Source organism: Erythrolamprus reginae, chromosome 5 (assembly GCF_031021105.1).
Source record: "Erythrolamprus reginae isolate rEryReg1 chromosome 5, rEryReg1.hap1, whole genome shotgun sequence".
In the NCBI taxonomy this organism is placed as follows: Eukaryota; Metazoa; Chordata; class Lepidosauria; order Squamata; family Dipsadidae; genus Erythrolamprus; species Erythrolamprus reginae.
Window position 1 is genome coordinate 77,527,940 of NC_091954.1, and position 19,299 is coordinate 77,547,238.

At 35.4% G+C, this 19,299-nt stretch overlaps 1 protein-coding gene and 1 non-coding gene across 4 annotated transcripts in view; both read right to left on the minus strand.

Moving 5' to 3' along the window:
- Positions 1–4,137: 4,137 nt before the first annotated feature.
- LOC139168004 (glypican-5-like) overlaps positions 4,138–19,299 on the minus strand; it is a 462,110-nt gene continuing 446,948 nt past the window's right edge. For 2 of the 3 annotated variants that reach the window (XM_070753249.1, XM_070753247.1), the window contains exon 9: positions 4,467–5,061. In XM_070753249.1, coding sequence (XP_070609350.1) covers positions 4,871–5,061 — 191 coding nt within the window. In that variant the 3' untranslated portion in view covers positions 4,467–4,870. Of the gene's footprint in view, positions 5,062–19,299 lie in introns of all 3 variants that reach the window. The other variant, XM_070753248.1, reaches the window with a different exon arrangement.
- TRNAG-GCC (transfer RNA glycine (anticodon GCC)) lies at positions 14,661–14,731 on the minus strand. Its single transcript has one exon. It is a non-coding gene; the product is annotated as a tRNA-Gly (tRNA).

Below are 19,299 nucleotides of genomic sequence, written 5' to 3' on the forward strand. Positions count from 1 at the left end.
TGAAGATATATAAACATTTAACCTGGAAAATAGCTAGACTTACAGTTCAAAACCTCATACAGAATATCACAGTTATTAAAGGTGTTAGTAATGATAAGAAACACAATCATTTTGTAAGCAATACTCAAAGTGATGTATATATCAGCACAAACTCTTTTCAATCAACAGAACCACTGACACAATTTTGCTTCCCCTATTTAAACTGTTGCAAAAGTTAGAGATCATAAATTTGATAGAAGCTGGTGCTAAGAACACATAAATTGCTGTCTTAAAGGTTCTTGTTTTGAATTAATTTTAAATTTTGGATTCAGATTTCTGAATTTCAAAGAAAAAACCTTTTTAGATATTATCACCTCAGGCAGTGCCAGCTACTCTCTCATGCTAATGCACTGCTACTGAGTCTACATGTTCAACTAAAAGATTGTTTTCACCTTACCCAGGCTACCACGATGCAAGAATACATTGTGTGGTATGACAGTCTTAAATATAATGGCATATGTTAGAAACAGCTAATAAAACCCTAAAAAGCTTGATAATCTTAAGGAAGCAGGGATGCTTCCTGGCTTGCATTGGAAATATTTAGAAACCTTTGACAGAAATATGGGACTAGGTTTAGACCCAGCAGAAGGTGTGGACCAAACCTTTTATGGAGTAAAATGGTTCCTTGCCCTACACATTTCTAATAGACATTTTTTTCTATTTTCATGATAAAGTAACTAAACGTACAGTTTAGAATCTCACACAGAAAACATTTTTATCTGTAAAAGATCTGGAACAAGCAGAAACATATTCTATATCTTAATTGCACATACAAATAAATGTAATTGCACATTACATTCAATAAATTATAGTAAGTGGTTGGCACTCCTGGTAGGGATTTAAGATTAAAATTTGGAAGGAGAAGTTATTAGCATCGATAAGTATCTTGGCTCTATATCCTTTTCCAGTTCTACCATTCTTTGATATTGTTACTGTTTTGTTGACTTATTTATAGTTTATTTATTCCGACTTTTGCTACAAAATCTGAGGCAGCACTACTAAGCCAATATCTCACTTAAAACAATTTTAAAGCATTAGAAAATGTTCGATATCGCGACAAAATCATTATTTCTGTTCTAGTTAACAGAATCCACCATTTGTTCTGTTCTTCAAACACGGTTTTGATGTCTAATGTAAACAAAGTATAGTGGAATTTTGTAGGCCACAACAAGAACATTTAACATAGATATTTAAAAGCATTTCATGAGAAAATATCATTTTAAGTGAAAAGTATACTACATTGTGCCTGACTGCAAAAATGGCATAAAATACAGAGCACGTTCCTTCTTTGCTTCCTGGGTCCTCCAATTAAATATTTATCACCTGAATGAAGTTTCACACTGATTCTAATTAGGTGCATAGAAAGGGCACAGTGGACAAATTATATAGCCCCTTGTAACAGATAAAGTGAGCAAATGTTAATTGCTTATACTATAGAACAAAATATTTTTTTATAATGCCAGTGTTATATGAAGTACAAATAGTATCTTACTGATTTAATGAGAAGAGTGAGAAAGGGGAAAGGTAATGATAATATGCAAACTACATTAACACTGTCATATAAATTTAATGCATAGCTTGTGTAAAATTATATAGTTGCTTTTCTATGGTATTTTGGTATATTTCATGAAATTGCCAATTAACGTTGATCAGATATTACGACGTGTACTTTTCATTTAGTTCCTGTGAATTTTCTATTTAGAAGAAAGCAGGAAGTACCTAGTTATGTCCATTCAGAATAATATAGCATAACAGTTGATGCAATCCCCCAACATATGGATTTTAGTGGGCTTTTAAAAAATATACTTACTAAATTAAGACTAAAGCTTAAATATTCTCAAATGATCATGAGTGATTTGTCAATATGAGTTTGAAATATTTTGGATACTTTCAAGAAAGATAATTTAAAATTCTATGCATTTCTTTAATACCATAAAAGAATTCTGTCTAGAATCTGATATATGCCTAATAAAAGGATTGTTGGTATTTGTTGAGTGAGATTGATTTTCTTGGGTATTGTAAGGCTATAGAGCTTAATTATAAGAGAGCATCTTGCTCTCATCAGTTTCCATTCATTTTCTCTCATCAAGATATTATTATTCCATGCACTAAGATAAAATTACTTTTTTCAGACAGAATGGCTTGATGACTATGGGATTTTTTTTTTTTAAAAAAAAGCTTCTAACTTTTAAGATTCTGGCATGTGTTATCTATATCTGTCATTCATCTCTATGAGAATTAAAATTTTACCGTACAATTGCATCAGCAGATGAGCATTCTTACATTTTATTTGAACAGAAGAGATTTTACATTATGAAATGTTTTGATATATTCAATGGGACAAAGTATTTGATTTAGCTGGATTGTAACTTAATTTTAATACAAGAGAGCAAAGTTTTCTGAAAGTAGTCCATCAGTCATTAAAAGCAGTGCCCCATCCTACTATGTAAGGTAATGTATATAAGGAAACCCTTATAAGCAAATAAAACAGACGTTGTACAAAAAAAAGATGTGTGTGTCAGAGCTCCAACAGCAACAGGGGTTGCCCATCTTGTTGGAATTTATACTTTTGTCCTAAACATATCAGATAATACCTAGGTTTGATATACTAGACCGAGGATACATTTTATGCAAATCAAATGATTGCAGTAATTTTTGTACCCATGCATATCATACATGTAAATCAAATCAAAATACTTTACATAATACCATTTAAAACTGTACACAGAAATTATTTTTTACCATGGAAGCAGTGTTTCAGTGATATGAGTTATTGGCACTTTCAGTAAATATAAAATGGGAATTCTTTGTAATGGTTAATTCTGCTGAGGTTGTAGTATGTGGATTTTCAATGGTATTTTAAGGATTGAGGTAAAAATACTGAAATTAGTCTTCTTCCATCTAATTAATAGTAGGATTGTAATTTCTTACCATAAACACATTAATTTTCTTGAAAGTGTAAAAAGGCCCATTTACAAAAAACATGGAACATACTCTTCAAAATAAGTGTTAGAGAGTATATATTAAATAGCAAAAGGTATCATTATAAACTGACATTTCTTTCATATTTTTATCTCGAGGCATATCATCATAAACAGAAGTTGTAGTTCAGATTTTTTTTAAAAATTATTTTTAGGATAAAAGAGGTAATTTTTTTCTGATAGTTTGATGGAAATGATTGTAGTAACAGCAGCAAAGAAAGTGTATATTCATCTTCTGGATCCCATTCCGTATAGTATATACAAAGGTACATAAGGAGGGGATTCTGCAAACATCCATAAAACAGTGAGTTTGCTGGTATATAATTCCTAATCTATTTGTGAGGGGTTTTAAGGAATAGATTAATTTATTTTCTTTCATTTGTCGTATAATATGGCGTCTATGGGTAACTGACTGGTGGAGCTAAAACAAGTGGAACTAAAATCCTCAAACAAGTAAGGATTCCTTTTTTATGGAATATCTATTTCTCTCTCTCTCTCCCTACACACTCCATTTCTCACATTCTTTTCTCTTTCTGCCCATCATTTCTTTCTCATCCAAGCATCCAACGGCAGGCAGTGTACAAGTACTTATTTCCAGAGATACGAAAGGATGTCTTGCAGAAAACTGTTCTAGTGACTTCATATGCTCTAACATGGAGTTGAGCAATGCCTTTTAAGTTGACATATTGCACTTGGATGGTAAGGCAATGGGAAATTATAAAATGCAGTTGAGATAGAAATAAATCTATTTTTAATGATCTGCAGTAGATAAATTTTCAATTGATGAGTTTATGCTGAATATTGTAAGGAAAATAGTTCCAAATTTTGATGACAAATTACGCCACTGAACTTTGTTGTTGACTGAGGAAGGAACTTGTTGTTGACCTTCCTCAGTCAGCAACAAGTTATGATAGCTGCATGCTGCTGATGATTGCCCATCCAGGTGTACCTGGTGAGTTACCTGCATCAGAGGCAATAGATCAGATGAATCTGTGGGCCATACAGATGTTTCTGAACAGTGATCCTCAACTTCCTTTATTGCTAACTATGCTGGCTAGTACTACAGTATAGAAGATTATAGCAAAAGGTCAATAATCATTTTTGCCATAGCCATCTAAGAGTCTCTTCTCTTTTTAATTCACCAGATATTGCAACATAACAAAATTGCAGGTATATAATAAAGAAATACATTAGCAGGAAAACTATTCTGTAGTGTTTTAAAATAAATTGGGAAGTAGTCCTCTTTATTGCTGAATTGTTAAAAGAACTACTGCATAATGAACATTAAATACACCATATGCTTTCTACAATCTAATTATAAGAAACAAAGAAATTCAAGCATGCTATCATTTCTTTATCAGAAATTGATCAAACTAGCAATTTTGTTTATAATATTCATAGATCCCTATAAATATAAATTATTGGCATGTAAATGAAATCCAATTATTTAAAGGAACATAAAAGATCAAGAAGACAACAGTTCAATATTTGACAAGTTAAAGAGAAAAAAAGTGAACATATTAATGTATAACTTCAACATTCTTAACTGTACCTATAACAATAACTTAACCTACTTAAATCTTCTGTCTTCATCCTTTTTCCATTTTGAGTAGTTGAGATGTTACACAAACAAACAAACAAAACCTACCTCTATACAATGGAGACAATGTGTACAAATTGATGCTTGCTGGTAGCCAGTCCCAGACTAATACTTAGCACTTAAACTAACATACCACATAATGTTAGAGCATAGAATTTAGAGACCAATTTAAGTTTGCTTTCACTTGGATAAGGCTGAAGGTATATTTGATGATGCACAGAAATTGCATAGTTACTGCAGTGTAATACAGCTATGACACAAAATGCCACCAAACTGCAAGGCTGGTAATTTTAAAGAACCAAGAACTTGATGCTTGAGTACCCAGATTATTGTCTCCTTTATAAATGGAAAATGTTTTTGTTGTGGTTGTGGATGTGGTGTCCGTCTTTTCCATTATTAGTATAGTTTCATTTCTGTCACCTGATTTCACACTAAAAACATCTGAAAAGAAACACAAAGAAAACAAATGTTATTTGGCAAACCATGTAAATTTAAAAAAAAAGATAATTTTAATGATTCCAATAGTCTCACATCTGAAAATAAGACCTGCAGTCTTATCTTGTATTTATGTATGCTCATTAATTTAATTCAATTTATAAGAAGGTTCAGGACTAATTTGATAGTTAATTTTATCTATGATGTCTTTCTGTTGAATAATTTGGAATGTGAAATATGTACAAAAATTGTAGAACAAAACATTCTGTTCTGTGAGTCAGAAAAAATAAAATAGAATCCAACATACATTTTTCCTGATAGATTAGTTTTTAAAGAATACATATAAATAGTTAATCATTGGCTTACTAATAATCTAATAAGCTAAAATTAATGGAAGAGCCACATTGACATTTGATTTTGTAACATATTCACATTTCAGTAATGAGGGGATTTGATTTCACTGAACTCCAATGCAACTGATTGCAGGGCATTTTTATTCAAAATAATAAAAATCAAATAAATATTAACTTTAAAAAAAATCCTTCCAATTGGGCAATTTTTTCATTTTTGTTACCTTAAATTTTGGTCCTTTAAACTCCCTAAACCAATGTTGGTGAACCTTTTTTGCTTCACATACTAAAAGGATATGTATGTGTGTGCTAGCATGTGTGCACATGGCCACACCCATTCCATCCCCCATGCTTTCCCTGTGTATGCGCACAATCCCCCAGTTCCCGTGCACTGAATCCTGGGACGGTGGAAAACAGCCCAATGGGCAAACCAGAAGTCCAGAAAAATGGACTTCTGATTTGCTCATTGTGCTGTTTTTTGCAATTCAGAGACTTTAGGGAAGCTTCCTGAAGCCACGGAGTGTGAAAAACAGCCCAATGGGCAAACCAGAAGTTTTTTGCACTCCAGAGACTTTAGGGAAGCTTCCTGAAGCCACGGAGTGTGAAAAACAGCCCAATGGGCAAACCAGAAGTTTTTTGCACTCCAGAGACTTTAGGGAAGCTTCCTGAAGCCACGGAGTGTGAAAAACAGCCCAATGGGCAAACCAGAAGTTTTTTGCACTCCAGAGACTTTAGGGAAGCTTCCTGAAGCCACGGAGTGTGAAAAACAGCCCAATGGGCAAACCAGAAGTTTTTTGCACTCCAGAGACTTTAGGGAAGCTTCCTGAAGCCACGGAGTGTGAAAAACAGCACAATGGGCAAACCAGAAGTTCATTTGCTGAACTTCTGGTTTGTTCATTGGGCTGTTTTTCACACTTCAGGAACCTTCCCCGAAGCCTTCAGAGTTTGAAAAACAGCACAATGGGGGAAATGGAAGAGCGTTTACTGAACTTCCAGTTTTTCTGTTGGGAAAATTAATGGAAGCTTCCCTGAAGCCTCTGGAGTGCAAAAAAAAAGCACAATGGGCAAACCAAGAGTCCATTTTTACAAAGTTCCAGTTTGCTACTGAGCATTTTTTTTTGCAATCTGGAAGCTTCCCTGAAGGCTCCAGAGGGCGAATCGCCTTCCCCAAGGCTAAAAATCATGCCTCACGTGCCCTCCCATATGGTTTCACATGCCACCTGGGGCACACATGCTATAGGTTCACCATCATGGTCCTAAACCATCATATTGGATACTCCCAATTATTTTTGTGACATCATGTCATCACCACAGATCATAAGCTGTTTTTAATAGTGTTCTTTCAGCTCTTCAGCTAATTATTGAACATTAAGATGATAAATGGTACTAAAATTAATTTTATATTAGCTAATTTAAAACAAATATATTTTCTATCAAAGCTTGCCTACCCATCCACTTTGGGAGTATGACTTTAGCAAGCCATTCATCCCTTCACCTGAAACAAGTCTTCACATCACTAACTATTGTTTGATAAGTTGTTGAATCAGGTTGCTATGTATCATGAGAAATTGCCAGAGGTTGTAAGCCCTTTGTTCCACTATAAGTCTTAGAGTGAACACTCCTTAGTTCTAAAAATGTTCAGAAAAATATTAATACAATGTACATTCATCAAATTAGAAAGAGGACTGAAAAGGGGTGAATACAAAAAGCAAAATGGGAAGAGACAATAAAAGAACAGAGGAAAAAAGTAAAAGAAAAAAGAGATGAGTATAAAAAAGTTTGATGGAAATGAGGTGAGCAGAAGAAATCTGAGACAAATTGGAGAGCAGAAAGCAAGAAAATCAAATTGGTCAATAAAAAAGGGTAACGGCATGAAAATAAATGAAAGTGGCAGCTTTAGAGAGGGCTGGATGATAGGAATGGGAGGAGGAACCAGATTCTGTTTTTTTCCCCCTTGAAAGATGTCTAAATAGACCAGTGAAAGGCTGCAAAAAAATTTACTAAGCAAGGCTTATTTTGTGGGTGTGGCTTGCTGGTCATGTGACCAGGTGGGAGTGGTTTGATGATCATGTGAACAGGGGTGGCTTAAAAATAATGTGACTGGCTTAAAGGTGGCCAACTTGATGTCACTCATGTCAAGGGTTTGTGTTAGGGTTAGGTTAGTGTGTCTGGTCTTTTCTCACCTCAAAAAGATACAATTTCCCTATCTATTTACTATTACCAAACATCCAAAATATACTATGTAATTCTATATATATGCCATATGTATACATATATATTACATGCAGGCACACAAATATATACATTATCTACTATATAAACTGTATGTGTATGTATATTCTATATAACTGTATGTATATTCTAAAATTATACACATTCAACCTCATTTACTGCAATAGGAAAAACATATTCAGAGCCCTTCCCCAAAAAATCAAAAAATTTTCTACCGGTTCTACATACTGACCCAAATTTTTCTACTGGCTCTGTGTACTTGATCGTACCCATAGGAGCCCATCATTGAAATAGACCTATGTTGGCAATATATTTACAGTGGTTTTGAAAAATGTATGGGAATGAAAAGAGAAAGAACTATATTTTGTCTTTGTGATCTAAACTGAAAAGTATGGCCCTTTTATGTCCTTAAAATATAATATTTCAATTAGTTTTCCTTGGAGATGCTTTTATCAGCTTCTGCCTTACTTCCATGAAATAGCATTCTCTGATATCTGAATGGCTCCTCCTAGACTTCCATGAGCCCATTAAAACAAGGTTATTCCATCAGGCCTTGGGGTTAGAAAGTTGCTAATGGAAGGTATCTGAGTTGACTCAATTAATTAATATGATTCATAGGGCCAGTGCTGTTTGGATATTATTTTACTGTACAGTTTTAGCCTGACTTATGGAACATAGATGTATGCTACCTGGAATTGTTTGCAATTACAACTGACTAGAAACTCAGTAAAGCAAATATTTTAAATTCAATAAAAATATGAGGTAGTAGAAATATACAAAACAACAATTGAATTAAAACATAGATTTCATTGAACAACTATATTTTAGGTTTATGCTAATAATTTAACCTATCCTTTCTGAGTTAAACCCACCTCTGTCGTCAGGCATGGGGGAATTGAGATATTCCCTTCCCCCTAGGCTTGTAAAATTTATGCATGGTATGTCTGTATGTATGATTGGTTTCTTAAATTGGGGGTTTTTACATTATTTTTTATATTAGATATGTACATATTGTCTTTTTACTGTTGTTAGCCGCCCCGAGTCTACCGAGAGGGGCGGCATACAAACAAACAAACAAATAAATAAGTAAGTAAGTAAATAACTAAGTAAGTAAATAACTAAATAAATAAGTAAATAAATAAATAGTTGCATAAGCTAATTTTTGTAACTGTGGCACCATAATAAGAGACTAGCAGTAGATCTGAGCCCTCTAGCAAAAAAATAAGAGACATTCTATCAAGTATTCATATCTTAAACTATGGCTGGCTTTCTATGTAATGACAAACATTGTGAATTTTATTGCTTGATATGAAAGAAGCCAATAGAATTATATGAATATAAACTCCTGCTACATTGTTCAATTTCCCACTCCAGCATTTTCTCATTAGCAAACCTCAAAGTGAGATGATCTGGAGCACATCACTAAATTCCACTGTTGAGATTACTAATGCGTGAATTACTGCTACCAGTGCAACTCATCTGATTGCAGTAAAATTGTCTAAGTCAGGAAAGTTTAAAATGGTGAAATGGTAAACAGTTACGTAATTGCAGGATGGAAGCAAGAACTAAAAGTTTCCCGCCATGAGACAATGTCTTGCTTGGGGAGAAAGATGGGCATTTATTTATTTATTATTTATTTATTTCTTAGATTTGTATGCCGCCCCTCTCCGTAGACTCGGGGCGGCTAACAACAGTAATAAACAGCATGTAACAAATCTAATGTTTAAAATAATTTAAAAACCCTTATTAAAACCAAACACACACACAAACATACCATGCATAAATTGTATAGGCCTAGGGGGAAAGAGTAGTTCAGTTCCCCCAAACCTGATGACAGAGGTGGGTTTTGAGGAGCTTACGAAAGGCAAGGAGGGTGGGGGCAATTCTGATCTCCTGGGGGAGCTGGTTCCAGAGGGTCGGGGCTGCCACAGAGAAGGCTTTTCCCCTGGGTCCCACCAGACAACATTGTTTAGTTGACGGGACCCGAAGAAGACCGACTCTGTGGGACCTAACCGGTCGCTGGGATTCGTGCGGCAGAAGGGGGACCCGGATGTATTCTGGTCCGATGCCATGAAGGGTATGGGTATAAGGCTAATGGCAGACAGAAAAACTAGAAATTTCCCCCATGAGGAGGTGATCCATTGAATTCAGTTAAGGTGAATCATGGTCTGGAGAGCAAACAGAGAAACAAACCAAGGAGAAATAATTTGCATGTTTAGCTCAGAAAGAGGGAGAGGTGATGTTGCGTGTAAAGGCAAAGGGAGCATATTTTGCAAGGAATTCAGTGATGATATAGAATGGATTTTTTTAAAAAAAAATACAATGTGGTCATTAAGGAGACTCTTCGGGAATGTGTGGAAGAAAATAGAACTTATGAGCATTCTTTGTGGCTCCTGAAAAACACCTCTACTTGCTCCCATTGTGAAAATATCCTGTTTTCCCAAGAACAACAGTCAGATGCACTTCTACACCAAAATAAAATTGGAACACTCAAGATGTTTTACAGATTTTCAGACAATTATCAACCAATTATGTCTCTCATAGTAATTAGAAATCATGTCTGGATCTCTATAAGATAGATGTGTCCCTTCCTTGTGCCTATCTGAGAAGTTAGATTCCAACAATGTAGCTGCTTTATTGCAACTTCTAGTCAGACTAAGGATACACTGTGTTTCCTACATTTCCTTCCAGTATAAGAATACACTCTTGCTCTGTCACCTCTTCCTATTTCAGGGAGAAATGGGGGAGATTTGAGGTAAAATATATTCTAAACACCCAGAAAGCTTAAATATTAGAGTCATTTAAAAGACCATCTGGATACATAATGTTCTTAGGGATGCTTCAAGGAAATACACATATCCTCCTCCTTTGATCATTCCATTTGCATTTTTTTTTTTTGCAAACCCACATTTTTGAACCAGCTGTTCAATAAAGTTTTAGCACTTGTCAGTAGTTTTGGATGCTGGGAAGGAAAGGTGGGGCAAGAGAAAATTACATGAGTGAAGAGAGGGACTGCATCACGGAGAAAGGAGCACAGTTCTGAAAAGATGGAGATTGCTGCTGAGGAAGGGAAGGGAAGAAGGGAAGAAGGAAGGAGGGAAGGAAGCAAGAAAAAAGGGAGGAAGGAAAGAAAGAAAGAAAGAAGGAAGGAAGGAAGGAAGGAAGGAAGGAAGGAAGGAAGGAAGGAAGGAAGGAAGGAAGGAAAAACATAACCTCCAGTGTCAGGAAATTTAGACATGGTGTACAATTCAGAAAATGGTGTAAATCAGCTTAAAGGAAAGAAATAGAGATGAAGGAAATGAAATAAACTGGAAGTAGGAGAGGAATAAACCAGTAGTTCCAGGTACATTGGAAGGGAAAAAGTAGAACTGGGAGTGCATATTTGTAAGAAATAAGCTGAGAACTAGAAATAGATAATTGCATAAAAACTCAACTTAGTTTCAAGACCACAATTAATTAGTTTATCGAAGAGGGTCAAGAAAAAAAACCTACAAGTTTATGCCATTTTGGGCAAAACCACTTGCATATTGATATTGGTAATGGACAATTGACTGGGCAATATTCAGAGTTTCTCTGAGCTTTATCATAACATCAACTTTATTTGGAAAGACAATTGGCTTATTGGATAATAATAACTATTTAGAAGAACCAGATTGTACCATCCCTGGTTTTGTTTTTTGTTTTAACTATAATGCACTTCCAGGCATAATTCCTTGCCCTCATAATGGTCTTTATTGAAAAAAGAAAAAAATTGATAAATATTTATGGGTGCAAATAATACTAAAAAAAGATGGAGAGTCTTATTAGAATAAATAACTTAAATGGGCCAAAGTCTTGTGAAATTAAACAAATTCTCCAATTGTAGCAACCTTCCTGATTCCTTGGGGACACAGCCCACAGACTGCTGTTTAATGTAGGGTTACAAAATTCAAGAATTTTCTGATTATTTTCCTGTCATCTATTGTTTGTTTGGATTTTGGCAAACCAGGCTTGATATCCTTATTTTAACAGAATTTTAAAATTCTAAAATATTATTGTGTGAATAATATAGACAGCTTTGTTATTATTCAAAATATTTGTATACCATTTCTCATTACTATAAAGTGTTAATGTTTAATTTTTGAGTCAGCAAATCATGAAATCTTTCACCAATTTCTATTGTTATCTACAAAAGACAGTTTCTAGAGACCATCAAATTCTCCCTTGACCATTTCAACAGCCCTTTTTCCATCGCAGACCTGTGCTAGCTGTAGGCATTTTTTATGACAGTTTATATTTTGATTTCATAAACATTAGCGCCTACAGCAGAACCTTGAAAGCAGAGGAAAGGTTTAAAAATAAATCATGGAAATATTTTTCTGAATGCACCTGGCCTTTCTTTCCATCACCGTCATGCTGTCAGCTGTGGCAAAAGCCCTATTTCTCCATCCTTTTATATCACCCGAGCCTGCTGACTTCAGCTCTCTAGAGCCTACAGATTAAATAAAGACTTCACAAAGTTAAATCTATTCTCTTTCACTTGACCATATCCAGGGTTGTAACTTGATTTGCTGCTCCAAATTGGCTAGGATGGGAACTATTAATTCATTTATTCTCCTGTTATTGACTTAAGCAAACATCTAAAGTAAAACTGAATGCTATCTGGAAAAAAAGAGAAGAAAATGTAGGCCTGTTGGCATTTTAACAGGCTTTTCCTTCAGTACTACAACACTCACTTAATGCACTATATAACAAGCATTAAATAATACATCAGGAAAACCTGCTTTTAACCTTCCTAGGGAAAAATTCCTAATGTTAGTTTTCTCTTTCACTGTAGTTTCATAGCAATTTCTTTTATGGCCTGCTGGCAATTAAAAGATAGGTTAGATGTGCCAACAGGGCATTTTGTAAATCTCTGTTTAAAAATTAAATACATGTTGTTTGATAAAGTACTGTTATTGTATAAAGCTATCTTTTCAGTGGTAAAGCTTAAGCTTAGCAGGATTGCAATGCTTTACTTATCTTGCTTGGGAATTATTCCCAAGACACATACATAGACACAAAGAAGACAGAAAAGTGCAAAACAGCCTCCTCTTAAATATCAAACCTATTAGGAGCAAATACCTGAGAGAATGTAATAGTGGTTTTCAGATACTCCCTAGGCTATACTTATAAATAACTTGAAATGCAATCATGAGCTATAATGCTGCCCCAATGGAAAGCGTGAATTTGGCAGGACTCTGAAAACAAATGGAGGCAACTCTCTCCAATAGAAGAAGAAGAAAACTAGACGGATTTCACAAGGAGTGAATCTATTTTCGCTTCATTGCACTTTTGCATCTGTTTTTATCCATATGCTAATTCTATTTACATATTAAACAAATGATTCAAGCAGATCTTTTCCAGATAGGATTTCAATATGCATTTTAATGCTTACCTTTTTATCAAAGTAAATATTTAAATATTTAAAACTCTGTGGTCTTAGAAACATAGAAACACAGAAGACTGACGGCAGAAAAAGACCTCATGGTCCATCTAGTCTGCCCTTATACTATTTCCTGTATTTTATCTTACAATGGATATATGTTTATCCCAGGCATGTTTAAATTCAGTTACTGTGGATTTACCAACCACGTCTGCTGGAAGTTTGTTCCAAGGGTCTACTACTCTTTCAGTAAAATAATATTTTCTCACGTTGCTTTTGATCTTTCCCCCAACTAACTTCAGATTGTGTCCCCTTGTTCTTGTGTTCACTTTCCTATTAAAAACACTTCCCTCCTGAATTCTTTCCAAGTATTATTTAAAGCAGGCTAGTGAAAGGTAGCCTCCGTGATAAGATGCTTTGTGCTGCAATTGCATTGGACGTGAAATGACCATTCGGACACCAAGGTGAATAATAAAGGGAGTCACTTTATTAAAATATTAACAGAGAGACCTGCAGAAGTCGCTAAATGGGGTGGAATTTTCTCAATATAGCCTTCTTGGGCAATTAATGGGCGTAACTCCATGCCCGGGCAGGGTGAGGCATGACTAGCATGTAAGCCATGCCCCAGGGATGTAGGAGGGCTCACCCCAATGACCCAGAATGGGAAATGACATAAGTGAGCCCCAAGGGCACCCCACTTTTACCCCTCCGGCTGGTTAGGTAGCATAAGCTGTGCAACAGAGGAGCCCATCATCTTCCAAAATATGCCCATGGGAGAACACACAGTTGCTACTGATACCCTTTCTGCCCCATTTCTGCCATATAGTGACCAATTTTATTAAGCAACAAATTGACGAATCAATAGTCTATATACAAATAGAGGCACCCCATAACCAAAATTCCTTCCCTGTCTTCCAGGATGGAGTAGGTGAAAACACAATCTGGACTAAAAATGTGCTGACATTGGAAAATATTCCTACTCAGCCCCCAGATTGGGCGACCATTAAAACACCCTGGAATGAGCGGAAGGTGGGTGGATGTCTGCAGGTGAAGCGAGCCGGCTGGAAAGGAAGGCGTGGGTGGCTAGCAGGCCCTAAAGTAGGTCAGTAGCCCCACCACACCTCCCTACAGCCCGTGCTGCTCGACAAAGATTCTGGGCGTTCGCACACAACCGCGCAAGAATGCCAGCAGCAAATTGGGTGCTGAGTTGCTTCGCACCATCTGCATATGACGGCCAGGTGTTAGATCGCCCAGCCTTTCAATAGTGATGTTATATAACAAGAGATGCTTCACTACTGTTATTTCATTTTGGGATCACTAATTAAAATTGGTTTTACGCCTCCAGACAAAGATCTCTGAAAACAAGAATGAACAGTTCTTGTTGAATTGAATGAACAGTTCTTTATTTTATTTATATATTTATTTATTCTTTGTCCAATATACACTACATATGGAATGAAATAGACATTAAGTAGTATATATAGGGATAGTAAGTAAAAAAGAAGAGGAGTGGATGAGAGGGAGAGAATATATAAGATATATGAGAAAAGGAAAGGTAATTGGACAGGGGACGTTAGGCACATCAGTGCACTTATGTACGCCCCTTAAAAGGAACATGTTGCATTGGCCGGGAATCGAACCCAGGCCTCCTGCGTGGCAGGCGAGAATTCTACCACTGAACCACCAATGTTCTTGTTGAATTGAATGAACAGTTTTTAAATAACCCCAACCCTTTTCCAAATGATGCATTATCTTGACATCATGACCACTACTAATCATTTTCAAATGTGGCTGGAACAGGCAAATGGGAAAAACGAAAGAGTCTGCTTCTTAGAATGAAAGTAGCAATTACAGAACCCTCAAACTTCTCTGCCTGTGATATTCATTATACAAGTCTGATGTCCTAATGAATTCCTTTCTGACAAGGACTTGGTTGAGCTACGTCAATTGATATGCATTAATGCAACAGTATGTGTGATTAATAAGCATGGTTTATGGATTTTGTCTGTTAATTGTTGATAAATTTTTGTCTTCAGAATAGAAACAGAATGGACCCAAGTTCTTTTCTTCTCCCAGTTTATTGTTTTGGCCAACATATGGGAACAGTGAATTAAAAAAGAATCTATTAAACAGATACATACTGTATGTCTTGATATGTTTACAGAAGCTAAGGGAAAATAGTGAATACAGAACAAATCTGGAAAACTCCAGTAATTTCTGCTCTATATCACTGCATGTTTTTACTTGAACACCCATAAATCTCACTTCCCATTTCATTGAGATTTTGAAAAGTATATAAGAGCCCAAACTAACAGTAAATTTTCATTGTAAAGATACAGATTAATCTCTCATTTTTTATTCATTATTTAACAAATTCATTCAATTAATTGATTTTATGTTTATTAACATTCTTTGTTTCAATTGCTCTTCATGGTATTTTTCTGAAAAGTATAAAATTATGAATAGTTGATACATATTTTTGAGCAAATGTTGCATGAATCATTAAGATGGCACTGGGCCAATTTGTTTATTTATTTATAAGACTTATTAGCTTGCCCATTTTATGTGCTACAATTCTTGATAGCTCAGAAAATGAAGAACAGAAATATGCAATAAAAACTCCCGAAAAGCAAACACTTTCCCCTAGATCCTCTTTTCATTTTCTCAGTTTCTGGATTTATCTCATTCTACTCCGATGCCTGCAGAAATGGCACTTCTTGAAAGGCCTCCAAATAAATTATATTTATATGAAAAATAGAGTTCTGCTCTTTGGATCCTGCTTAAAATTATTTCAATATTTATTTTAAAAGCTATAAAAAATCAATACAGACATCCATATAATTCTTCTCAGAGTAGCACAACTGTGGAATAAGCTAGCCTAAAGTAACACATTAAAACCTATATAAGGGTGAAAAATCTGTGATAGGACTGTTAATGAAACACAACATGTCAACTAATTTGACCATAAAAACACAGTTGATAACAGAGTTATACTGAGAGAACCATATCAAAAGATAGTAATAGATTGGCTGCCATATTACCAAATTCAAAGTAGATACAAAAAGGACTTGGTGAAATCCGGAATATGTAAAAAACAAAATGAAATAGACAAAATATTGACAGGATCTGATTAAAAATTTATAACCAAAATGTATACTTATCTACTAAATCATGAAAACATCGAAGAAATAGTTAAACCTAATATGATAGCTTGGATGACCAACTTTGGCTATGCAATTCAACTAGAAGACTGGGAAAAACTATGGTCAGTTAACTATAAGATGACTTTGTCAACACCATACAAAGAAAATCTTTATAAAATGTTCTTCCGATGGCATTATGCGCCAGCGTGCTTAGCCAAAATGAATGTAAATATTAGTAACAAATGTTGGAAATGTAAAAAAGAGGTAGGAACATACTACCACATATGGTGGCAATGTAAGGAAGCAAAAAAAATTTGGATCCAAATTCGGAAACGGATGGAAGAAATACTGGGCTATAAACTTGAGATAAAACCGGAAATGTATTTATTAGGCATAATCAGAGGCAAACATAGCAAAGAAAATTACTACTTAATAAATCACTTACTTACTGCTGCAAGATTAGCATATGCACAAGTATGGAAACAAGAAAAGACTCCAAACGAAGAAATGGTGATTTAAAAAATATTAGACTGCGCCAAATTTAGCAAATTAACATACGAGATACAAAACCAACAAAATAAGGACTATTACAAAGTGTGGGAAAAAATATACAACTGGGTGGAAGTTAAGAAAAAGGTATAGCAAATAGAATTGTAAAAAATAAATCTTGTAAATATATAAATCGTAAATGTTCAATGTTGTATTTATTTATTTATTATTTTATTTATTATTTGGATTTGTATGCCGCCCCTCTCCGAAGACTCGGGGCAGCTCACAACAAGTGAAAAGCAATCCAATACATAATCCAATTAATTAAAATATTGAAAATTTTTAAAAAACTCATATACTAAAATACATACACACAAGCATACCATATATAAATTCAACGTGCCCAGGGGGAGATGTTTAGTTTCCCCATGCCTGACGGCAAAGGTGGGTTTTGAGGAGTTTGCAGAAGGCAGGAAGAGTAGGGGCAGTTCCGATCTCCGGAGGGAGTTGGTTCCAGAGAGTCGGTGCCGCCACAGAGAAGGCTCTCCCCCTGGGGCCCGCCAACTGACATTGTTTAGTTGACGGGACCCGGAAGAGGCCCACTCTGTGGGACCTAATCGGTCACTGGGATTCGTGCAGCAGAAGGCGGTCTCGGAGATATTCTGGTCCGATGCCATGAAGGGCTTTAAAGGTCATAACCAACACTTTGAATTGTGACCGGAAATTGATCGGCAGCCAATGCAGACTGCGGAGTGATGGTGAAACATGGGCATACCTAGGTAAGCCCATGACTGCTCTCGCAGCTGCATTCTGCATGATCTGAAGTTTCCGAACACTTTTCAAAGGTAGCCCCATGTAGAGAGCATTACAGTAGTCGAACCTCGAGGTGATGAGGGCATGAGTGACTGTGAGCAATGAGTCCCGGTCCAGATATTGTATGTATTGTATGATGTCTAAATGTTTGTATGTTAAACAAAATAAAAATAAATTTAAAAAAAAGATTTTGACATGTTTGTACATTTGAAACATGATACTTATCTATCAGAATACATGATATTTTATGAACAAACCTCAGCTGGCACATCTTGTCTGATCTCAGAACTAAGCAGGATTTGGCTGCTTAGCACTTTAATGTGAGAAAAGAAGAACGAGAAGACAGTGACAAACCACTTCCATATTGTTGCCAACAAAACTGGAGGGTTATCAGGAATCAAGTTCAACTTGAGGGCATCTCTATCTGTCTAGTAAATATATGACACCACCAAGATTGAAACGGAATAGAAAGTCCATGGTATTGGACAATCTATAGGGCTGGAAATGCAGATATCTCTTAGCAACTCCACTTCTCACAATCCTATCCTTAATGTTTCTGTCTGTTAAAAAAAGAAATCAGCAGGGGAGGGTGTGTCTGTTCTCTGCCAAACGGGTGTTTTTGTGAGATCCATAGGAAGCTGCAAATATGACATCAAGTGAGATTGGTTTAGTTCTGCTTGTATGGGGGATTTTAAAAAGTATAACTATTTCTGATATTTTTACTTCTAACAACATTTATTTATTATTATTTAGTGTATGGCCGCTACGATCATGCATTTTATTGCATATAAATGCAAATGGGCATATTATTGCACATAAATAAAAACATAGCAGCATGTAAATATAAATACCAGTGAAAATTACATGCCAAAATACATTTTGTATGTATGTATGTATGTATGTATGTATGTATGTATGTATGTATGTATGTACTGTATGTATGTGTATTACAAGGCAAAGGTTGCAGGTTCAAGTCCCAGTGGGTATGGCTAGCTGATGAGGCCAAAATAAGGCCGAAATAGATCTATCCTAGTCTCCCTTAATTTTCAAATTCAGCAAAAAAACATGTGACACATACAGATAGAATTGTCGGCTATCAATAAAATGAACTGCCTTGGAAATGGCCCTGGGTTGGCCGAGAGGCAAACAAGGAGCTGTGATGTTCCTTCAATACACCAGGGTGATTTGACACAAAAATATGTAACCCTTCCCTGGTGCAGAGCTGAAGGGATTGGATACTGTAGCCTAGAGGATAATTCTCTGCCTTACAAGGCAAAGGTTGCAGGTTCAAGTTCCAGTGGGTATGGCTAGCTGATGAGGCCAAAATAAGGCCGAAATAGATCTATCCTAGTCTCCCTTAATTTTCAAATTCAGCAAAAAAACATGTGAGATATATATATACACACACACACACACAGAGAGAGAGAGAGAGAGAGAGAGAGAGAGAGAGAGATGTATAAAAATTCACAATAAAATTAATATTAGAAGAAATATCACTTAAGTTCCTTAAAACGTCCATTTAGATTTCTTTAAAATTCAAGCCTATATAAAAAAGAATAAGCGGCAGAGAAATTAAATAACACACACTAATCTATCCTTGTTTGTACTAACTTTAATTATTGTACAGCTTTCAGAAAATTCTTTGTTTTGCCAACTCTTGAGGCTTTGGTAATAAACTTCCCTGATTCCAATCCACCATTGGATTTTATTAATTAATTAATTAAATTTTCATGCCAACCATCTCACTGATACAGCAGTTCTGGGTTGCTAGATACCAGTTGTAGGGAATTTTGTTTTGTTCAGGCATTGCTGC